At 47.8% G+C, this 25132-nt stretch overlaps 1 protein-coding gene across 1 annotated transcript in view; it reads left to right on the forward strand.

Annotated features, from left to right (window-relative positions):
• Positions 1 to 6148: 6148 nt before the first annotated feature.
• The window catches only part of CCNC (cyclin C), a 59529-nt gene continuing 40545 nt past the window's right edge, over positions 6149 to 25132 (forward strand). Inside the window, exons 1-2 of the mRNA XM_075340098.1 lie at positions 6149 to 6344; positions 12147 to 12253. Of these exons, the coding sequence (XP_075196213.1) occupies positions 6313 to 6344; positions 12147 to 12253 (139 nt within the window). The 5' untranslated portion in view covers positions 6149 to 6312. The remainder of the gene's footprint in view (positions 6345 to 12146; positions 12254 to 25132) is intronic.

The following is a 25132-nucleotide window of genomic DNA, read 5'->3' on the forward strand; positions in this document are numbered from 1 at the left end:
CTTTTTACTGCCTCAAAAGCCTGAGATGTCTCAGTAGACCAGGCTTTGGGATTAGCACCTTTCTTAGTCAAGGCCACCAAAGGGGCCACCAAAGTAGAAAAATGGGGTATGAACTGCCTGTAATAATTTATGAATCCTAAGAAGCGTTGCACCGCCTTCAAGGAATGAGGTTCGGACCATTGCAGGACAGCAGAGAGCTTCGCAGGATCCATAGCCAGACCCTCTTGTGAGATAATGTAACCCAAAAAAGGCAATGAGGACTGCTCGAATACACATTTCTCGAGTTTAGCAAACAATGAGTGCTCCCTTAAACGGGAAAGGACACGAACGACATCCTGACGATGAGTCTCCAGATCAGGAGAAAAAATCAGGATGTCGTCCAGATACACCACTACTGAGGATAACAGTAAATCCCTGAACACATCGTTTACGAAGTCCTGAAATACTGCGGGTGCATTACATAACCCAAAAGGCATGACGAGGTATTCATAGTGACCGTCTCGGGTGTTAAAAGCGGTCTTCCATTCGTCACCCTTTCGAATTCGTACCAAGTTATACGCACCCCGCAGATCCAACTTCGTAAAAACTTGAGCTCCTCTCAGTCTGTCAAAGAGCTCCGAAATTAAAGGTAATGGGTATTTGTTCTTTATTGTGATTGCGTTGAGACCCCTGTAATCTATGCAGGGACGCAAATCACCCTCTTTCTTCCGAACAAAGAAAAACCCAGCTCCCGCGGGAGAGACAGACTTACGAATGAACCCCTTCTCTAAACTCTCTCTTATATAGGTCGACATGGCCTCTGACTCAGGTATCGACAGGGGGTAAACCCTGCCTTTAGGTGGAACCGAACCTGGGATAAGGTCTATGGCACAGTCATACGGCCTATGGGGTGGAAGAACCTCAGCACCCTGTTTGGAGAACACGTCAGCGAAATCCAAATAGGGTGTAGGTATGGGAGAGAGATCAGTTGATGCAACCGCAACGACCTTAGGTGGTAAGGGAAGACATCGGGACTGACATTTCGAACCCCAACTAATAATGCTGTCAGACTCCCAGTCAATGTGAGGAGCATGAGTCCGAAGCCATGGAAGACCCAGAAGGACGTCGTCTATACCCTCAGGCAAAACAAGAAAAGAAATCTCCTCTATGTGACCCTGAGACAGGGAAAGGCGCAAGGGAACTGTCCTCAATGTAATGGAGTCAGACAACATAGTTCCATTAACAACACGGACAGGAATAGGCGCCTCTAACATGATAGAGGGAATATTGTGTCCCTTTACAAATCCTGAGGACACAAAAATCCCGTCAGCTCCGGAATCCACAAAAGCCATAATAGGCCATGTATTCTCAGATAACGAGAGCTGACCTGGGATACAACACTTAGAGGGTGCAGAAGACGTCTCTAGTAACCCCCCTCTAATGGTTACTAGGCCAGGGAGTTTCCCTGACGACTAGGACACTTGTTGGCATAGTGCCCAGCCTGACGACATACGTAACATATAGGAGGACCAGACTTGCGTAGTCTGGAGAACGTATGACCTAACTCCATAGGAGTGGGAGATGTTTCAGATGCTGAGGAAGATGGTAGTGGACCCTCAACAACTGGAATAGCCCGATGCTTAGGGCGTGAGGAAGAGACCTCGAGTCTACGTTCCTTATGGCGTACATCGATCCTCGTTGCAACTGTGATCAAGTCCTCCAGAGAAGCAGGGACCTCACGAGTAGCAAGGGCATCCTTGACATAGCCTGCCAACCCTCTCCAGAAGATAGGAATCAACACCTTCTCTGGCCAATCTAGTTCTGCCACCAGAGTTCTAAAAGCAATGGCATAAGAACTAGTGGATAACGAACCCTGAGATAGATCTAACAGTCTCAGGGCCGAATCATGGGTAACCTGCGGACCCATGAATACCGCCTTAAGAGCATCAAGAAAGTCTTGATGTCTCAGAGTAACCACATCAGAGCGCTCCCATAGGGGAGTCGCCCATTCTAAGGCTTTGTCCTGAAGTAATGAGATGATAAAGCCTACTCTGGACCTCTCCGTAGAGAAGCGAGAAGAGTTGACCTCTAGGTGTATCTGACACTGACTAATGAAACCACGACATGATCTGGCATCGCCAGAATATCTGTTTGGCAGAGCAAGTCGAGGATCATGTGCAGATGTCACCATGGTCTGAGGTTTATCCTCTATACTCTTGAGCCGTGACTCAAGTACTTGTATGTAACGGTGTAACTGCTGATATTCTGCCATAACTGCCAGACCCTTGGCTCAGTCCTAATGTTACGGGGGGCTGTCTGATAATAACCGAAAGGAGTATCAGACAGTCAGGGTCCACCGTGCAAAGACTTTGCTGCAGACTATGGCAGAGTGCAATACCTCTGTTAACTCACAGAAGGATATAATAAGTAAGTAAAGCAATTCCTCCCTTACTTGGAGGGTGTGTGGAATGATCTCTGTTAACAATCACAGAGACAAAGGCAATGTGTGCGAAATGGCACCTACCTAGGTCCGCTCTTCTAGTGGTGCAAAAGAGACGAACAGCAGCGTAAGCCGCACAAAGCTCCTACCTGCGTTCGCTCCACTAGTGTGCGAGGACACGAACCACTAGATATGGCACCTGCCTAGGTCCGCTCTTCTAGTGGTGCAAAAGAGACGAACAGCAGCGTAAGCCGCACAAAGCTCCTACCTCTGTTCGCTCCCCTAGTGTGCGAGGATACGAACAACTGCCAGACGCAGTATAAGGAACGTTACCCTAGCGGCAACGTCCACCTACGAGTAGAATCACAAGGCCCAGCCAGACCATGTGCCTCAGGCACCTGCCTATGTCCGCTCCCCTAAGAGGTAAGGATACGGACAGCAGCCGAAGCTGTAAGGTATAAGAACGCTACCCTGCCGGTAGCGCTCACCTAGCATAGACAGAGGAATGCCTAGAGGAACGCGCACAGAGCGTCTACTCATATGCATGAACCAAGAGGACTGAGCACCATGCGGCGTGTGTCAGGGTCTTATATAGACTCTGTGCCTCATCCAAGATGGAGGACACCAGAGCCAATCCGCTGCCAGAACGACAGGAGTGACGTCATGCTGGCCTATCACCGAGCAAGACGTCACAAGCACATGACCAGCGACCAATCGGCATAGAAGGTGTCAGAGACATGTGACCTCGTGTCAGCGATGATGTCACCCACACATGTGCAATGGCTCCAAGATTGGACTTAGTCTCCGGCGCTCGCACATGTGCAGTAGCAAGAAATCTGGACTTAGTCTCCAGCGCTCGCACATGTGCAGTAGCAAGAAATCTGGACTTAGTCTCCAGCGCTCGCACATGTGCAGTAGCAAGAAATCTGGACATAGTCTCCAGTGCTCGCAGCAACCGTAACAGAGGGGGTAATGGGTGGTGCATTGTATTGTGTGTGGGGAGGGGTAATGGGGGGTGCATTATATTGTGTGTGGGGGGGGGGTGATGGGGGTGCATTGTATTGTGCGTTTGTGCGGGGATTACAAAAGAGCAGTTTGGGGGAATATTATGTAGAGGGGCAATATGGGGGACATTATGGAGAGAGGCAGTGCGGGGGTATATTACTAAGAGAGCAGTGTGGAGGGGACATTATGGAGAGAAGCTATGTATGGGGACATTATGAAAAGAGGCATCATGGGGGTATATTAAGGAGAGAGGCAGCGTGGGGGTATATTAAGGAGCGAGGCAGTGTGGGAGGTATTTTAGATAAGGGAAGTGTTGGGGGATATTTTGTGAAGGAAGCACAGCAATTATTTATTCAGGGGCACAGCATGGGGGATATTTATATTTATGGGGCAGTATAATGATACTTTTATTTGTAAAGGTGCTGTGAGGGGAAGTGCTGCTGAAGAATAAAGATGGAGGTCTTCAGAGACGAGCGGTGGGCACGAAACCTCATCATGGCGTCTGTACTGCGTGGAGACAAAAAGGATGGGAACGACTCAGAAGATGTCACCTATAAAGGTACCTGGATGTAAATGATTATTTGTGATATTGCCTGCGTCTTATCAGTATTGTGGTTCCTGTATGGTCCGGTCTGATAACAACTGCCAGAATCTCCTTACCATTGTTAAGGACAAGCTGGGAGTTGTAGATTCCGGCATCTTCCGAGCCTTCCCATTGATCTGCATTGAAAAATACAGAACGAGTAGAAAACACCAGAAGAATGGACCGGCCACTTCTTTTAATCACTTGGTGGTTTTAGGAACCTGAAGTGGGTAAAAGATGCTCAAAAGCCTGATCCTGTGCACAGCGAGGAGAGGCAGATGGTCATTCGAGGATTTTTCATAGTAGTTTCCATGGTGGGATCTGCCCCCAAAAAATGTAATTGCACATTCCCTAAGTGGTATGTGTCCAAAATTATCACCAGTGACAACAAAAGCTTCCCTGATCACCTATCTGTAGAAGAGGTCATCAATATTAGCTCAGGGGATCTGATTTTGTATCTCTGCCCATCAGCTATATGACGACGCAGTATTATGTGGAGAGCAGCATCCTCTTCATTATCTATGGGCCCCAGCTCTGTAGGGAAAATAGCGGCTTCACCAGGTCCTGCTGCTAAGAGCAATAAATAGGCCTGAGCTGTAATACCGGATGCAGCCGTGACTATGTTATATGGTCGTGTTAGGCTAGTTTCACACTTGCGTTGAATGGCATCCATTGCATTGTGTTGTGTGACGGATGCAACGGATGCAATGGATCGTACAAAACAACGGAAAGCTTTTTTTTCTCTTTAGTTTTACTGGCAGCAGACTATTGTGAACGATCAGCTGATCACCCGGCTTCCGGGCAATCAGCTGAGCGCTCTCAAAAGCCGGCTGCCGGGCGCTCAGCTGAACGCTCTCAAAAGCCGGATGCCGGGCGATTAGCTGAGTGCTCTCAAAAGCCGGCTGCCGGGCGCTCAGCTGAGCGCTCTCAAAAGCCGGCTGCCGGGCGCTCAGCTGAGCGCTCTCAAAAGCCGGCTGCCGGGCGCTCAGCTGAGCGCTCTCAAAAGCCGGCTGCCGGGCGCTCAGCTGAGCGCTCTCAAAAGCCGGCTGCCGGGCAATCAGCTGAGCGCTCTCAAAAGCCGGCTGCCGGGCGCTCAGCTGAGCGCTCTCAAAAGCCGGCTGCCGGGCGCTCAGCTGAGCGCTCTCAAAAGCCGGCTGCCGGGCAATCAGCTGAGCGCTCTCAAAAGCCGGCTGCCGGGCGATCAGCTGAGCGCTCTCAAAAGCCGGCTGCCGGGCGATTAGCTGACCGCTCTCAAAAGCCGGCTGCCGGGCGCTCAGCTGATCGTTCGGCCACCGAAAGACAAAATAAAGTTTCTGTGATTTAAAAAAAAGATGAGCATGCGCAGTGAAAACATAAAGGATTCCGCCACTCAAAAAACGTTACATGCTGCGTCGGCCAGCGGAAGCAACGCAGGTACTTCTGTCACAATCCGTCATCCATACAAGTCTATTCCGCTGTTTTCCAAAAGGGCGGATTGCGACTGAAGGTAATTAACGCAAGTGTGAAACTAGCCTTATGGGTGCTTTACACGCTGCGACATCGCTAGTGATCTCGTTAGCGATGTGACACGCCAGATTGCAGATGCGATCTGCCGAGATCGCACATAGGTCGTTTATAGCGCCGGTCACATGTGCGATCTCGGCAGATCTGGCATGTCACATCGCTAACGAGATCGCTAGCGATGTCGCAGCGTGTAATTGCACACAGATATTACACAGTCACCATGCTAAAAGTGGCCAGTGCACCCCCAAATGCCAGGGCTGAATTTTAGTCCCAGTCCGGCCCTAGTCATAATCATTAACATTAACATAACAAAAATAAACAAATAGATCACTCTGTGTGCAATGACTCTATATAATGTATGTGTTTCCCTTTTTGTTATGAATTACTGAAATAAACTAGTGTCAAAAGTCATTGTCTCCCAGCTGTGCACAGGTGTCATCACCTCCTTTACTTCCGTATACACAGACATGAATCGGGTAGCTCAGGATGAGCAGATTCATAGTTCAGTCTGAGATGATTGCAGTGAATAGCACTGATCCCTCTTCTGAGAGACTATAATCATTGAGCAATGCAGCCTCAGAAAGTGCCTCTACCAAGCATCATTTATGAGCGGAGAGCAGACGGAAGCCGCCTGTCATTGGTTCCCAGGCGCTGTTGGTTCCGGCCGGACGGATTTGGAGGTTGCGCCGGCTCTCTTCCAGGAGTCTTTGCTGCAGCTCTTTGCGGTCGGTGCAGAGCGGCGGATCCCAGGTCGCAGTACCGTCACCCTGCGCTCGGTGTTATTGCTCCCGGTGTGGCGCTCATGGCGGGGAACTTCTGGCAGAGCTCTCACTAGTAAGTGCCGCAAGTGGCAGGCGGGGAGCTCGGGCCTCCGGGGAGGAGCGCTGGGGTGTCCTTACTTGGAGGACCACAGACTGAGGGCACCCTGCTAACAGAACCGCTCCCCACTGGTAGTTTGAGTGTGCTCCTGCCTGATGTTGGGGAGTCACCCTGTCTGAGGAGCTGATGTCGGGGGTCACCCTGTCTGAGGGGCTGATGTCTGTGGGGGGGGGTCACCCTGTCTGAGGGGCTGATGTCTGGGGGGGGGGGGGGTCACCCTGTCTGAGGGGCTGATGTCTGGGGGGGGGGGGTCACCCTGTCTGAGGGGCTGATGTCTGGGGGGGGGGGGGGTCACCCTGTCTGAGGGGCTGATGTCTGGGGGGGGGGGGTCACCCTGTCTGAGGGGCTGATGTCTGGGGGGGGGGGGGGGTCACCCTGTCTGAGGGGCTGATGTCTGGGGGGGGGGGGGTCACCCTGTCTGAGGGGCTGATGTCTGGGGGGGGGGGGTCACCCTGTCTGAGGGGCTGATGTCTGGGGGGGGGGGGGTCACCCTGTCTGAGGGGCTGATGTCTGGGGGGGGGGGGGTCACCCTGTCTGAGGGGCTGATGTCTGGGGGGGGGGGTCACCCTGTCTGAGGGGCTGATGTCTGGGGGGGGGGGGGGGTCACCCTGTCTGAGGGGCTGATGTCTGGGGGGGGGGGGAGGTCACCCTGTCTGAGGGGCTGATGTCTGGGGGGGGGGGGGTGTCACCCTGTCTGAGGGGCTGATGTCTGGGGGGGGGAGGTCACCCTGTCTGAGGGGCTGATGTCTGGGGGGGGGGGGGGGTGTCACCCTGTCTGAGGGGCTGATGTCTGGGGGGGGGGGGGGGTCACCCTGTCTGAGGGGCTGATGTCTGGGGGGGGGGGTCACCCTGTCTGAGGGGCTGATGTCTGGGGGGGGGGGGGGTCACCCTGTCCGAGGGGCTGATGTCTGGGGGGGGGGGGGTCACCCTGTCTGAGGGGCTGATGTCTGGGGGGGGGGGGGTCACCCTGTCCGAGGGGCTGATGTCTGGGGGGGGGGGGGGTCACCCTGTCCGAGGGGCTGATGTCTGGGGGGGGGGGGGGTCACCCTGTCTGAGGGGCTGATGTCTGGGGGGGGGGGGTCACCCTGTCTGAGGGGCTGATGTCTGGGGGGGGGGGGTCACCCTGTCTGAGGGGCTGATGTCTGGGGGGGGGGGGGGGGTCACCCTGTCTGAGGGGCTGATGTCTGGGGGGGGGGGGGGTCACCCTGTCTGAGGGGCTGATGTCTGGGGGGGGGGGGGTCACCCTGTCTGAGGGGCTGATGTCTGGGGGGGGGGGGGGTCACCCTGTCTGAGGGGCTGATGTCTGGGGGGGGGGGGTCACCCTGTCTGAGAGGCTGATGTCTGGGGGGGTGGGGGTCACCCTGTCTGGGGGGGTGGGGGTCACCCTGTCTGGGGGGGGTCACCCTGTCTGAGGGGCTGATGTCTGGGGGGGGAGTCACCCTGTCTGAGGGGCTGATGTCTGGGGGGGGTGGGGGTCACCCTGTCTGGGGGGGTGGGGGTCACCCTGTCTGGGGGGGTGGGGGTCACCCTGTCTGGGGGGGGGGGTCACCCTGTCTGGGGGGGGGGGGTCACCCTGTCTGAGGGGCTGATGTCTGGGGGGGTGGGGGTCACCCTGTCTGAGGGGCTGATGTCTGGGGGGGTGGGGGTCACCCTGTCTGAGGGGCTGATGTCTGGGGGGGTGGGGGTCACCCTGTCTGAGGGGCTGATGTCTGGGGGGGTGGGGGTCACCCTGTCTGAGGGGCTGATGTCTGGGGGGGTGGGGGTCACCCTGTCTGAGGGGCTGATGTCTGGGGGGGTGGGGGTCACCCTGTCTGAGGGGCTGATGTCTGGGGGGGTGGGGGTCACCCTGTCTGAGGGGCTGATGTCTGGGGGGGTGGGGGTCACCCTGTCTGAGGGGCTGATGTCTGGGGGGGTGGGGGTCACCCTGTCTGAGGGGCTGATGTCTGGGGGGGTGGGGGTCACCCTGTCTGAGGGGCTGATGTCTGGGGGGGTGGGGGTCACCCTGTCTGAGGGGCTGATGTCTGGGGGGGTGGGGGTCACCCTGTCTGAGGGGCTGATGTCTGGGGGGGTGGGGGTCACCCTGTCTGAGGGGCTGATGTCTGGGGGGGTGGGGGTCACCCTGTCTGAGGGGCTGATGTCTGGGGGGGTGGGGGTCACCCTGTCTGAGGGGCTGATGTCTGGGGGGGTGGGGGTCACCCTGTCTGAGGGGCTGATGTCTGGGGGGGTGGGGGTCACCCTGTCTGAGGGGCTGATGTCTGGGGGGGTGGGGGTCACCCTGTCTGAGGGGCTGATGTCTGGGGGGGTGGGGGGTCACCCTGTCTGGGGGGCTGATGTCTGGGGGGGTGGGGGGTCACCCTGTCTGGGGGGCTGATGTCTGGGGGGGTGGGGGGTCACCCTGTCTGACCTAATATTGCTTTACCATTCAGTCAGTAGCGCTTCATCAGGGCTTTTTATAATAGACTAATTGACCCTTTCTGTGGTGAGTTTCTGGTCTTTATTCCACTTTTTTGGGGGGCGCTGTGCCCACAAACAGTGATTCTACCGTTCTCTTGGTCCCGCCATTTAAAGTACTGGATATATATTTTCTTAGCTCGGAGAGTTTTCTCGCAGCGATGCCAAATGTTTTTTATTTTAGAATTTTGTTTACTTTCCAACATGAGGAGGAGGGATATGAACCTTTAGAAACAATTATCTTTTCTTCCCCCTTTTTATTAGTCTCCTACGTGACATCATCCTTTTGACGTGCTTGTACAATGCCCTGCATTACTGTACACTTATCCCCTATGCAGTCTAGCCATAGACTGGGCACACTTGGGGTCCTTCGGTAGGCCCACCTGGTCCATAACAAAGCTGTTGGCACCTTCGTGTTGTGAGGACCGATAGTAGCTGGGACACTTTACATCACCCCCAACATTTTAATTGCTGCTGATGCAATTGTCAGGGCACGTAGGAAGGTAAAAGCGTGATCAGAGCCATCTCCGATGCCTGCAGAGAAGAACAGGCTCCGTTACTGAGGCCGCTGCACACACACAGTGCACACATCCCTGTACATGAATGGCAAATGTCAAAGGAGGCAATAGACCAGGTTCATTGGGTGCTACTGACCATTCCAGGTGACAAGTTACATGTACTATCCCATTTTAGTCACAGCATCCATATTTCTGTAGATTAAATGGATCGCCTAGTTTACAAAAACCTATTTTCATATACCCCATTGGATAGTTGGACACTATTTACATCTGAGCTGCTTTTTTCCTATTTATAGGGAACCTGTCAGGTCCAGTATGCACCTAGAACCACGAGCAGTTCTGGGTGTATATTGTTAATCCCTGCCTAACCATCCCTGTATACACTAGCATAGATAAAGGGATCTAAAGAAAAAGTATTTCTAAAGATTTTTACCGTATGCTAATGAGCGAGGGCACTAGTCCCTTGGGGTTAGTTCCCCTGGCTAGTCGCCTCCATTAGCATGTTAGTACGCCCCTGTGGGTGGGTGTGCTATCATGCTAATGAATGTGCAGCGTCGGAGGATGATCTCTCTCACCTCTCCACTGCTATCTCGTCCGACGCTGGATTTCTGCTCAGTGTGCATGACCTCAGAGTTCCGGTCATGCGCACTATGAAGCTGGGTGTACGCGTCTTGGCTTCAAACTAAAGTAGTGCGCATAACCGGAAGTCCGGGATCATGCGCACTGAGCCGAAATCCAGCGTCAGACGCGATTGCATCAGAGAGGTGAGTGAAATCATCCTGTGATGCTGCACATTCATTAGCATGATGGCACACCCACAGGGGCGTACTAACATGCTAATGGAGCCGACTGGGGACTAGTGCCCTCGCTCATTTGCATACGGTAAAACATCTTTAGAAATACTTTTTCTAAAGATCCCTTTATCTATGCTAGTGTATACAGGGGCAGTTAGACAGGGATTAGCAATATGCACCCAGAACTGCTCGTAACTCTGTGTGCATATTGGACCTGACAGGTTCCCTATAAGTTTCATTGTATGAGCAGAAGTCTAGAGATGCTGGCAGTCCCCGGACCTCTTGTATGCCAGATACCAGTAGTGCCTCTTGTGCCCCATTGACTTGTTTGGGGCCTGTTGGTTTACCATCCTGTTGTGCTGAATGTTACTGGAATAAATAAGCTGATTGCTGCATTACTTGTTGCAGTAAATGTAACAGTATCGGAAAGTAGGCCTCCAGTTCAGGTGTGAATGAAGTCTTATTAGTGGACGCGCCCACAATGAGATTTTATTGCATTTTTGACTCTTCCTATTTCCGCTGTGTGACATTTTATAGTTCAAGCCAAGCGGATGAGATTTGTAGAAATCTCGTATCTACTGTGCTTTGTTACGCTGCAGTGCGTTTTTCCAATCCACATGTTTATTTCTCTTTGGGGGTCCGCTGATCTTTCTAAATTCCCCCCCCCCCCGCCCCCCCCCTATAGACTTGTATTAGATTAGGTGAAAAAAATGCACTTATTTTTAGTGCATTTCTGCAGCATAAACGCATCCAAGAAGCATGTAATCTGCACCTAATGTCAATACCAGGACATTACAAAAACAATACAGATTTATTTAATGTGCACCAATCACTAGGATTTTCCTATATAACCTAAAGCCAGTGCTATACTGGCACTATCAGGCTGATTCTATATATACCTTTAATTGTCAGCTCGTATGTATAGATTTTGAAACACAAGCAAGTGAAGTTTGTAAAATGAGCAGGTTTTTGATTGACAGCAGCTGCCAATCAGCAAATAGCTGGGGTGGATTTTGATAGTGATTACTCCCCCCCCCCCCCCCCCCCCGCCTGTTGTTCCTCCCTTATCTATTATTTATGCTAATTCTACTATAAAATCATTTTACTAAGTGGCTAGAATGACCTTGCTGATGTCATACCCATATGACCAGAAGGGGTGGGGCCTCAGCCAACATAGCTGATATCAGGAAGCAACATTATTTTTCTGTTGGCTGAGGCCCCACCCCTTCTGGTCACATGAGTATGACATCAGCACAGGTCCTTCTAGCCACTTAGTAACACGATTCTATAATAGAATTAGCAGAAATAACAGATAGGGGAGGACAGACAGACAGGCAGGGAGGCAGGAATCACTATGAAAACTCACCCCCGCTATTTGCTGATTGGCAGCTGCTGTCAATCAAAAGCTGCTCATTTAACAAACTTTACTTGCTTGTTTCAAAACCTATACATGCGAAGCTGACCACTAAAGATAAATATAGAATCAGCCTAATAATGCTAGTATTGCACTGGCTTTAGGTTATATAGGAAAATCCTGGTGATTGGTGCGCTTTAAAGGATGACATACCAAACATAAAAAAAAAAAGCAGCATCAAAAATGTTTAATAAAATGCACATTAAAAAAAAACACACTAAAAAACATTGAAAAACTGCAAGTAAACTAGGGTACAGAAATTCTGCAGCGTTAAGAACTCAACAAATACTGATCGTGGGCACGTTGCCTTAGAGAGGGCTCCCATGTAGCGATCACTGATCTGTTTTTTGCCAGGAGGCACACGATCCCCAAACTGTAATTTTGATGGGAAAAGGTTTAGTCCAGCTACACAGCTCCCCTCTAGTGACTGGACGTGGTATCTCCCGTCTACAATAGCCCTTCACGTTACTGTGGGGACTCTTCATCCAAAGATTCCCCCAACCCTGCCAGTCTTCAGCTTAGAAACCGCAGACATAATACTTCTCACATGTTCATCCATTCTTGTGCTTTTGTTTCCTAGCTTGCAGTGGATACTCGATAAACAAGATTTATTGAAGGAACGACAAAAAGACTTGAAATTCTTAAGTGAGGAAGAGTATTGGAAGCTGCAGATATTTTTTACAAATGGTAAGCAGTTTAATGTTTGGTATTCTTGCTTTTGTAGGCACATTAAACGGAATCTGTCAGCAGGTTTTTGCTTCCCTATCTGAGAGTAGCATAATGTAGAGACAGAGACCCTGATTCCAGCGATGCCACTTACTGAGCTGTCATTTGCTTGACAAAATGAATGTTTTCTTCTACAGATCTAGCAGTTATACAGAGCTCATGAATTGACAGCAGGCCAAGTAGTCCTCTAATGATAAAATCACTGGTTCATCAGCAGTAATTATCAAAACTACACTAAGCAGCCCAGTAAGTGGCACTTCGCTGGAATCAATATCTCTGTCCCTACATTATGCTGCCCTCAATTAGGTGGCAAAAACCTGCTGCCAGATTCTTTAATTTACTGCTTATAGGGGATCTCATTTATGAGCTGTTTCTGGATGTATCTGGATGACTTTAAGGCCCCTTTCAGACGTAAGTGTTTAAACAGGTACAAGTCACGCTCGTCAATATGGTCATACGTGTGACATCAGTGTGACACGTATCGGACAAAACACGTGTCTTTGAAATAAAATGATTTTCTATTCTCACCTGTCTCCAGTGGTGCTGTCTTTGGCGCTGCTGTTTTCTGCTTTCAGGGCCTCTCATTATGATCTTTGCATATTCACTGCACCTCGGACCTGGAAGAAGCAGCATTTCTGGAGACAGGTGAGTATCCAGCAAGCAGTGTGTGCAGTGACATCCAGGAGGTGATCGGAGTATCCAATGAACTCAGATGACCTTCTGATGACAACCACGCTACCGTGGGTGTCGCAGCAATAACGTCACGGGTTCATCGGAGTTCTGATGAACCAGTTTAAGTCACTATCGTGACACCCTCGATAGCACTGGTGTCGCATGAGCGTCATCAGAAGGTCATCCCAGTTCATTGGATAGTCCGATGACCTCTTGGACGTCACTGCACACACACTGCTTGCTGGATGCTCCCATGTCTCCAGCGATACTGCTCCTTCCAGGTCTGCTGTGCAGTGAATATGCAATGAGCATAATTAGTGGGCCTTGAAGCAGGAGACAGCAGCGCCAAAGACAGCGCCGCTGGAGACTGGTGAGTATAGAAAATCATTTAATTTCAAAGACACGTGTTTTCTCTGGTAAATGTTACACGGATCACATCAGTGTGTGGTCCATATGACACCCGTGCTACCGGAGAAAAACGGACTTGTCTGTGCAGGGCCACATGGTCCGTGTGAAAACACGGACGTGTGAGTAACTCCCGAGAATAACATGTGTACGTGTGGCATCTGTATTAAAAGCTCATGTCACAAGTACCTGAAACACAGACGTCGCAAAGGGGCCTAAAGGAGCGTTTGCTGCAGTTTTAATAATATTTGAAATGAGTTATCTTCTCTTTTATAGATGGGTTGTCCGGCCAAGAATGGTCTCGAAATACAATGTTATATAACTTACTGATACTAATACAATGTAACTGCCCAGGTGCTGCTGCGGTCCCATGTCCAGGCAGTGTGGCCCCTAGGTTTGTGGACAAGGAAACCTTTCTTTGTCAGCACATGACCAGCGCTGTGTGTGAAGGAGCTGGCTAACGTCTTAGGCTAGGTTCACATTTCCGTTGTTTATGATCAGTCACAATCCGCCGCTCTTATAAACAACGCAATCCGTTTGGCGTATTCTGTTGTTTCCCATAGACTTGTATGAGCGGCGGATTGCGACTGATGCCTTTGCACTGCATCCGCCGCCCGACTCATCAGTCGTGGAACGACTGACTATCGGGCAGCAGGAATGCAGCATGTAACGTTTTTTGAGCAGCGGAATCCTTATGTTTTCACTGCGCATGCTTGAATCTTGTGTTTTTTAATTATTCAAATGAATGTGCGTCTCGATCGGTCTCGATCGGTCTCGATTTTCTCTCTCGATCGGTCTCGATTTTCTCTCTCGATCGGTCTCGATTTTCTCTCTCGATCGGTCTTGATTTTCTCTCTCGATCGGTCTCGATTTTCTCTCTCGATCGGTTTCCCGGCCGCTGGCTTTTGAGATCGATCAGCTGATCGTTCTCTCTCTCCCGTTTTACAACGGAATCCGCTTTATGATAACAATGAATTACAATTCTTGTCATCCGTTGTACAACACATCAGACACAAGCGTCAAGCAACGCATGTGACTGATGCAAAACAACGGAAATGTGAACCTAGCCTTATTTCAATGGCTTAGTCCGCTTCCTTGTGTCAGCTGTGATGCATTATGGGGCTAGCACAGCTGTTGAAATCGACAGGTAGCCGGCCGTTTTCATATGGAATGACACTCAGTTTACCAAGTAAATATATTTTACAATCGCCAGCCCACCTACACGTTCTGTGCATCAGCTGGGACAGCCAAACAAATTATTGCAACAAAAAATGGAATGGTTGTTTTTAGATTTTAACTTGACCAATAAATAAGGCTTTTTCTTCTTCCTGTGCTGGACATACAGTGGAACCTTGGTTTATGAGAACAATCCGTTCTGGTACTGTGCTTGTAAACCAAGTTACTCGTTCAGCAAAGCAAGATTTCCCATAGGAAATAATGCAAGCTCAGACAATTCATTCCACAACTTCAATGTCCCATCCTGGTCCCCTGTTGTGCCATTCCACACAGGCACACACACACATACATTATGCTCACCTTACCTTTTGTTCCCTTGCCGGCCTCCTGGTTCTTGTAGTCCGCCGGTACCAGATGTGTATCGGGTAACCATCGCGACCGATGCCGGAGCTTCCGCTGCCAGCGCGCTGACATCAAAGGTAGGAGTCGCTTGCCTCTGACCAGCGTGCTGCCTTTGAGTAGTGGCTGAAAGCGGAAGTTCCTCCATTAACTACAAGAACCATGAGGCCGGTGATGGAACAGTAGGTAAGGTGAGCATAATATGTGTGTGTGCTTGCGTGTTTGTGCGGACTGCAAGAGTGGGTCAGAGCGCAGTGAAAGTATGGAACCGGAAGTGTGTTCGGTATTTGCTCGTACAGCAAAGCTTGCTCGTAAACGGAGTTACAAATTTACAGCAAGTTTTGCTCGTGTAGCGAAATGCTCGCACACCGGGTTACTTGTAAACCGAGGTTCCACTGTACTTTCACATTTCAGTTTATCAGTTAGTTGTATAATATACACTCACACTCATTTTTGCAGCTATTTTGAGCTCAACAACACATTTTTTTTTTTTTGTCTTTTTACTTATCTCAGCTAAGAATTACTCAACTTATTTATGACACTAGTTGCTAACCCTCAGGCCACCTTCACACATCCATGTCTACGGTACTTGTGACATCCATTTTCACAGGTATTGGAGACACAAACACCTGTAGACCCATTACACTCAATGGGTCTGCGCACATGTCTGTGTTTTGACATGGATCATGTGTCCATGTGGAACACACGCGTGAAATGTGTCTAAGAAAACACAGGTCATGTAAAAATAAAGAAGATTTATACAGGGTGCTTTAAAAAAAAAAATGTATACACACTTTGAATTATCATACAATATTTATTCTCAGTTGTACAAGGTTAAATTTACATTTTATTTATTTTTCAAATTGGACTTTTAAGCTTTCCATTTTCAGAAATTTAACCTTGTAGAACGGGAAATTAATTTTCTATGATAGTTCAAAGGGTGTATACATTTTTTTTTTTTTTTTTTTTTTAAGCACCATATACTTACCTGCCTCTGGCGCTGCTGTTGCTTCCGGGCCGCTCATTATTGCATATTCACTGCACTGACTGCGGACCCAGAAGTAACAGCCGTGCTGGGGACAGGTAAGTATACCAGGTCATGCTGTATGTGTGCTATCCAGATGTCATAGGGACAGCACAGGAACAGTTGACGTAGAACACATACATGCACCTTCACCACGGACCGTGTAAAACATTGTGTTTTGCATGGAGGGGTGAAGGAGGCCTCAAACAGTAGCCATAATTAATGGAACACTTTTTCAGAAGATTGTGCTCATAACTCCATCCAAGGTCCCTTGACTAGAACTGCCAATGTACTTGAGTTGGGGGGAAGGATTGTGCAATGTACTTTGTCTTTTCTAATACTTAAAGGGTACCTGCACTTGCAAAAGAAAAGCAATCCTAATGCAGGACTCTGCAGTATGAGCATTTTTCTAAATCGCGCTATTTAAATGTTTTCACTGCTGATCTGCAGCACGGACCACCTGAAGTCTGTGCTGGGGGCTGCACCAAACTAGGCAGCGGCCTTCTGCTGTTAGGCCTCTGTCTTCAGTGCAGGAGGGAGCGTCATATAGTAATGAAGCGTGACAGGTAGGATGATGCTTAGTATAGTGCAGCCTACAACATAGACTTCAGGCAGTCCGTGCTGCAGGCGGTCCGTGAACAGGTTACCAGCAAGAACAGGTATGAAACATGTAGTAATTTAGAATAATGATTATACTGCAGAGTCCTGCACTATAATCACTTTCTTTTGTAAGTAAAAGTACGCTTTAATTGTTAGAAAGGACAATCAAGGGGAGATGCTCTCTGAGACAAAGCCGGAATGGTGACAATGTAATCATTCAACAACTGGATTCTGTGGCCTGTGTAGATGTAGAGGATAAGTTTGACGAGCTCATTCAAACATCAGCTTTTTTTAGTACACGTTCTCTCCGTGTATTTCACAGAACTTGTATTTTTTTTTCCAAAACGTTTTTTATTGATTTTTCAAATTTGTAAAAACATGACAAGTATCATTGCAAAAGAAGAACATTCGTCTGACAAAATGTGACATAGAGGTGGGTGATACCCCAATTTGGAGTTCCATGTTGCTGTTCGATTTAAGATAGTATACAGTAACATTAAACCAAAACAGAGGTAATGAAATATAATATAACATATGCAATACAATTCGTTAAATCTCTGTCGTCCCTGAATGATTTCAATTTTGCTAGCGTGCCTTGGTATTCCCAATCGTCTCGTCTCCCCCTCCCTCCAGAGCCCCCTCCTAGGTGATTCTTAGTTTAACCAGGCTGTCCTGGATATCGCTCAGGATATACCACTCCGAGTGAACAAAAGGTGCCATCAGGTTAATTAATTATTTCTCCCTGTGTGAATTGGCTTTCAATAAAATGTCTCCATCTCACAAAAAACTTGGCTGTCAACCCATCTTTATCCCTCTCCGCTTCTAGTTTTTCCCACTTCAGAAGGTTGTGTAGTTCGCCCATAACTTCCTTTATGGATGGGCCCTCCCTTTGAATCCAGTGTTTTAAGATGCAACGCTTAGCTATCATGGCTATGTCATGCGTTATTGCGTATTTCCTCTTTTCCTGCGTGCTCGGTCCTCCTCCTACTCCTCCCTCAAAGGAGTGGAAAATCCACACCATTAAGTCTAGTTTGCTGAAAATTCCCCATGTTGACTGGGCAAATAGTCTGACTTGGTTCGAGAACCTAGCGATTGTCTCACATTCCCATAGCCCATGCAGCATATCCGTTTTCTCTTTTTGACACTTAGGACACCACCTATCCCTACCTGGTATGTTGAAACCCATAATGGCCCTATATAGAATTCTGAATTGAGTGTCTCTCCATCTCTCATTGGTAATGTTTTCGCACTTGTACCCATCCTCTCAGTATATCATCCACCACTTCTTCCCTTCCCAATTGTTTCCCCCACGCTGTTAAAGTCCGACTATCCTCCCGTGAGATAAGCACCCCCCTTAGCGATCGATAAATTTTAGAGACATTTATACTTGTTACATCACATTCCAGTAACTCATCAATCGAACTTCTGTTCTGCTCTCTTCCAACCACAACAAGGTCTCCTATTATTCCATGTTTCAATTGTTCATATTGGATGATATGTGAGCTATTAAGGTTGTACTTATCCAACACTTCCCGACCTGTCATCCACCTCCTGTCCTCCACATTCATGACATCTATCATTCTCCTGACTCTCCTCTCTTTCCATCTAGTAAATAGCTTGTTTTCTCGTCCCAGGGGAAAATTTGGGAATGCCCAGGGGTTCAAGTACTTGGACACTTTCCATGAGAGCCCCAGTTTTTTCCTTATGGACTTCCATGTTAGCATGGTGTCTCGGAATATAATTGAGTTCCTTATGTGCCCTTCAACCCTGGATAGTGGGGAGTGCAGAATGGACGTCAGATCCCACGGTGACGCATATTTAGTTTCCATCGCATGATCTGAGTGCCTACTCGTTCCTCTCACCCAATCAATTACATGCCTCATGATACATACAAGATTATATCCTTGGACATCTGGAAAGTTTAGACCTCCCTCCTCTGTTGACTTCATCAGCGTACGCAGCTTTATTCTGGGTTTCCTTCCCCCCCACAGAAATTCTGTATACGCGGAGTTGAGCTTATTCACATCCTTTAGTTTTAGCAATAGCGGGATTGTCTGGAAGGGATACAGCAGCCTTTGAAAGCTCTAACAAAATTAGGGACAAAGCCCGGGAATATTTATAAACAGTAAAGGTACGTTATTCCCATTAACAAGATTTTTTATTATTAAAGATGTAAAACACACCATCAGTGGAAAAAAATAGACCAACAGGTCACAGTGAAATAAATACAGTGAACACATACAGAATATAAAATTCCAATTTCTGTGGGACCAGAGGGCTCAAGACTTAACTTGGAAACAGAAAAGCATTCAGGCAGCGCCACAGATAGGAGGTTTTGGATGCTTGCTGTCCATGAACGTCCAAATGAATGTAAGTCAGTGCTCTCCAAGCGTCCCCTTGTTTCTTGTAAAATCAAGGAATGGCAACTGTTTCATTCAGTTTAGCAGAAATAAGCCATTAAATTCAAGATTTACATCAGTCTCCACCTCAACGCGTTTCCCCACATAATAAATATGTGGTTCATCAGGAGGCTACAAAAAAGATAAGTTCTATCAGCAACAAGTTGGAAAAAGTGTTCACCTAGATTGCACACTCATACATTACATCACAAATAGGCATGTAAAATAACAGAACAACACAGTAATACAATAGTACTTGCCCAGGGAGAAAGGGGTATTAGATGTGCAGATCCATGGCGCCCATCACACAGGATCCACGGCTAGTCAGGCAATGCTGAAAGAAATGTACTGCCATAGTCCAGAGAGGCGTCATGGAACTGCACAAAACTGGGAGATTTAAATAGCCCACGGTCTTCTGATCAGCTGTAGGCGGTCAAGGCAATCATGCTAATGCCGATATCGCCACCTGTGCGCATGCCTGATAGAATGCGCACACCTGAGAAAAACCCAGGAGACTGATATATTGTAGGCGCCTCCGTCCGCATCACAACTGCGCCTGCCCAGAATCTAAATGGCAGCATGCATGTGCCGACGGAGGCCCTCATGTGCCAAAAAGTAGGTGGATGTAAACAAGGGGACGGCGCATGCCTGAGGATCATGAAAATCGTGACGCCCACAGGAACGCCGCCGTCCAGATCACCACTGCGCCTTCGCAAATAAACAGGCAGCGCGCACATGTGGACGGAGGCCTCATGGTGCCAAAGTTAAGAAGAAGTAAATAGAAGCACAACGCATGCGCAAAAAACCAACGGAGCCTGCATATAGATAATAAGATAGTGCAGAAAACCGTATATATATGCGCAGGCGTAAGTAAAAAAGTACTTAGTGCCTCTTCCATGAATACAATATTCACCTTTAACCCCCATTAATATAGATATATCCTTAAATATATCAATGACGGTAGTGGTGACTATGGGATAAAAATAAGATAGATAATGAAAAGGACGCCACGACAGACATGACCCTTATTGATAACAGTGTATACCACAGAGGCGTACATGATCATACAGAGACGCCATATCAGATCAAACCCCTAGTAGGCACATAGATTACATAGGCATAGTATGGAATTTGATGAACAAACTGATAACATCGTGTTGTATGAAGTACTGTCAAAAAAGTTCAACAGAAATACAATCATTCCCAGTCAGACAAATCCCCCACTAGGTGAGGGTACATCTGTAACCAGGCTCCCATAGCAAGGACTACAATGCATAGATATTTACCAACAATATGGTCCATTCCAAAAGGAAAGAAGGTTTGCAAAGTAAAGCAAAACAGGTTTAAACTATACAAATTTTGACACCGCTTCAAAGCTAGGTGGGAAGGAAGCAGCCAAAGGAGAGCTGTTCATTCAGCCCCCTTGGGGTTAAAGATCCCATTTTGAATATCCAAGCGGATTCCTTCTGCAATAATGTCCTATCAAAGTCCCCTCCCCTAAGGTTGGGTTTCACCACCTCCAAAATGGAAAATCGGATTTGGGCTACATCCCCCCCCATGTATCATATTAATGTGGCGGGAAATTGAAGTGTCCCGTTCATTCCTAATATCCGAAAGATGTTCACCTACCCGCCTCCGGAGTTCTCTTAGGGTCTTACCTATATAGTCAAGAGGACAAGTACAGGTAGCCCTATAGACAACTCCGGAGGTTTTGCAATTGCCAAAATCACGCAGAGGAAAAATCTTCCCTGTAGCTGCACTGATCACCCTCTTACATTGTTCCATAGATCCACAGTATTTACAATTCCCACAGCGAAACATCCCACAGATGCGTCTATCTAACCAAGTCCCCTGTGGTCTGGGTCCCTGGTACATACTATGTACTAGCTTGTCACCTATGGTACGGCCCCGCCTGTAAGTAATACTTGGAAACTTATTGATGTGCTTCACCAGATCAGGGTCAGCCCTCAGAATTTTCCAGTGCTTTTTTATCACTGAAAAGACTCTTTCGGACTGTACATCATATGTACCAATAATACGTGTGATGTTATGATCATTATCACGCACTCGGGGGACCATGATGTTATGTCTCTTGGTATTCTTAGCAAAGGCATAAGATTGCTGAATGATCCTTTTTGGGTAGCCACGGTCTAAAAATCGACCGAACAGGTCAGTGGCTTGTGCCTTAAAGTCTTCTTCCCTAGAGCAGTTTCTGCGTATTCGCAGAAACTGCCCTTTAGGAATACCCCTCTTAAGGGGAATAGGATGGTGGCTGTCCCATTTTAAAAGGGAATTGGTCGCTGTGGGTTTCCGGTGGGTCAAGGTGTGAATCTTACCCCCCTCATCTTTTTGTATGACCAGATCCAAAAAGGTAATGGATGTCGGGTCGCAGGTGTGGGTGAATCTCAGGCCTAAGGAATTGTTGTTGAGGCCCTTAACAAATTTCTCAAACTCAAAAATAGACCCTGTCCAGAGGATGAGAATGTCATCAATGTATCGGACCCAAAGTCCGATACATTGATGAGGTTCCCCATCCTCTCCCCCAAAAACTACTGTTTCTTCCCACCAGCCCAGGTATAGGTTAGCATAACTGGGGGCACAGGGGCTCCCCATTGCTGTACCCCTGAGCTGGTGGAAATACTTAGTGTTAAATAAAAATGATGATGATGATGATGATGTAATGTATGAGTGTGCAATCTAGGTGAACACTTTTTCCAACTTGTTGCTGATAGAACTTATCTTTTTTGTAGCCTCCTGATGAACCACATATTTATTATGTGGGGAAACGCGTTGAGGTGGAGACTGATGTAAATCTTGAATTTAATGGCTTATTTCTGCTAAACTGAATGAAACAGTTGCCATTCCTTGATTTTACAAGAAACAAGGGGACGCTTGGAGAGCACTGACTTACATTCATTTGGACGTTCATGGACAGCAAGCATCCAAAACCTCCTATCTGTGGCGCTGCCTGAATGCTTTTCTGTTTCCAAGTTAAGTCTTGAGCCCTCTGGTCCCACAGAAATTGGAATTTTATATTCTGTATGTGTTCACTGTATTTATTTCACTGTGACCTGTTGGTCTATTTTTTTCCACTGATGGTGTGTTTTACATCTTTAATAATAAAAAATCTTGTTAATGGGAATAACGTACCTTTACTGTTTATAAATATTCCCGGGCTTTGTCCCTAATTTTGTTAGACCTAATTTGTGAAGTATGGCAGGATTTCTAACAGGTCCCGTTAATACAGCATCTTGGGTTGAGGAAGCTAGCCAAGTGTTTTCTACTGAGGAATTTTCCTCTAGTAACACGGGTTCCACTTTGAAAGATTCCTTCAAGGAACTTTTTGCCCTTTATAAGAATAATATCCGGTCTTGGTGGGAGATTAAAGGCCTTGAAAACTATCTTAAACATCAAATCGTCCCTAGGGGGCTTAGAATTAATATACATCCATCCCCAAGAACAGCATCTGAGAGTTTTTTGGTTCTGTGGCGGAAGGAATCTACAGCATCCTCCTTAAGGCTTATGAATCTGCTACTTGATGAGGAGAAAAAACTTTTTGCAACATCCACCACTGCGTTGAATACGGCTATTGATAATACTCTACGCTTAAAAAGCGACCCTGATTTTATTAGAAGGGAAGGGTTGTTGCAGACCTCAATAGAAAGATTTCAGAACAACCTTAAAGAGAGGAAACACTCTCAGTTTGTTAGAGACCTAGCAGAATATAGGGAGGATAGGGCTTTCCAACCTCCCACTAGACAACCTTCAGTAGTATCATCCTCGGATCTGGATACGTCAGATTCCGAGAGATCTAGGACCAATACGATCTCTTCTGCCGTATTACCTCATAACCCTCATTCATGGGTAGGCCCAAGGAAATCAAGGAAAAGAAAAGGGGGCCAATTTGGACATCGGGGGCCCCAGCATGTGCCATCTGGCCCCTCTGGTTCTTCTTCTTTTTTGGAGCAGCGATATATGGGGGGCCAGTACCCCCATACCAGAGCCCATCAAGCCAGGGGAGGATATTAAATCTTTCCGATACCTCTCTATCTCATGAAGACTATACAGTGTTATCTAAGGGGTTGGGTTTCATTCCCTCCAATAGGTTCGATTGTTTTGGCTGGATTAAAGACCTGGAACTCTTTGGAAGAAAGCTTAGGTGGAAATTGTTTTTTGAACACCACACTAGGGAACAGTGTAGGGACTTAGGTATATTAGAGGAGGACTTTGAATGTTTTCAGTCCCTTTCTGATCTACTTAGGGACAACACGAGGGGGAGGGGTGATGGTCCCTTTACCGATTTGAAGAGACCAAGTAAAAAATCTCCTCCTACCACCAATTGTACTAGTGTTGATATCTTTTTAAAACTTGTACAAGAGGACCTCCAAAAAATACCTCATTCTCTATATGGCATAGGGTCTAATCTCACGGAAGGTGAACAACAGGCATTAGACCGACTATCAAAAAATAGGGATCTTATCATCAAGCAATCGGATAAGGGCGGTAATCTTGTGGTCTTGAGCCACACGAAATATCTGGATATGTGTCACGCCTTGCTTGATGATTTGGATACCTATGAACGGTTAACATGTGACCCCACAAAAGCCTACACTGATATTCTCCACACTATACTTAATGAGGCTAGGCAGGATAACCTGATATCACTGGGTGAATATGAATATCTGGTACCGCAACACCCAGTGATACCAGTTTTTTATGCACTTCCAAAGGTGCACAAGGGTCTTGAACCTCTGAAGGGTAGGCCCATTGTGGCAGGCATTAATTCCTTGTCCCAAAATGTTGGCAACTATGTCGACAAGGTTTTACGCCCCTTCGTTACATCCCTCCCCTCATATGTCCGGGACACTCCCCACCTTCTGCAAATCCTCGAAGACGTCGATGTGGGCCCGGATACCATCCTGGCCTCCATTGACGTCGAGGCACTCTACAGTTCCATTCCCCATGACCTGGGACTCAGGGCAGTTGATTTTTTTCTGAGGTCAAGGGCTGTAGATTGTGTGAGGCATAATAGGTTTGTTAGAGAGCTCCTGTCCTTTACCCTGTATCATAACTATTTTTTATTTAACACTAAGTATTTCCACCAGCTCAGGGGTACAGCAATGGGGAGCCCCTGTGCCCCCAGTTATGCTAACCTATACCTGGGCTGGTGGGAAGAAACAGTAGTTTTTGGGGGAGAGGATGGGGAACCTCATCAATGTATCGGACTTTGGGTCCGATACATTGATGACATTCTCATCCTCTGGACAGGGTCTATTTTTGAGTTTGAGAAATTTGTTAAGGGCCTCAACAACAATTCCTTAGGCCTGAGATTCACCCACACCTGCGACCCGACATCCATTACCTTTTTGGATCTGGTCATACAAAAAGATGAGGGGGGTAAGATTCACACCTTGACCCACCGGAAACCCACAGCGACCAATTCCCTTTTAAAATGGGACAGCCACCATCCTATTCCCCTTAAGAGGGGTATTCCTAAAGGGCAGTTTCTGCGAATACGCAGAAACTGCTCTAGGGAAGAAGACTTTAAGGCACAAGCCACTGACCTGTTCGGTCGATTTTTAGACCGTGGCTACCCAAAAAGGATCATTCAGCAATCTTATGCCTTTGCTAAGAATACCAAGAGACATAACATCATGGTCCCCCGAGTGCGTGATAATGATCATAACATCACACGTATTATTGGTACATATGATGTACAGTCCGAAAGAGTCTTTTCAGTGATAAAAAAGCACTGGAAAATTCTGAGGGCTGACCCTGATCTGGTGAAGCACATCAATAAGTTTCCAAGTATTACTTACAGGCGGGGCCGTACCATAGGTGACAAGCTAGTACATAGTATGTACCAGGGACCCAGACCACAGGGGACTTGGTTAGATAGACGCATCTGTGGGATGTTTCGCTGTGGGAATTGTAAATACTGTGGATCTATGGAACAATGTAAGAGGGTGATCAGTGCAGCTACAGGGAAGATTTTTCCTCTGCGTGATTTTGGCAATTGCAAAACCTCCGGAGTTGTCTATAGGGCTACCTGTACTTGTCCTCTTGACTATATAGGTAAGACCCTAAGAGAACTCCGGAGGCGGGTAGGTGAACATCTTTCGGATATTAGGAATGAACGGGACACTTCAATTTCCCGCCACATTA

This window comes from Anomaloglossus baeobatrachus, chromosome 3, assembly GCF_048569485.1.
Source record: "Anomaloglossus baeobatrachus isolate aAnoBae1 chromosome 3, aAnoBae1.hap1, whole genome shotgun sequence".
Classification (NCBI taxonomy): Eukaryota; Metazoa; Chordata; class Amphibia; order Anura; family Aromobatidae; genus Anomaloglossus; species Anomaloglossus baeobatrachus.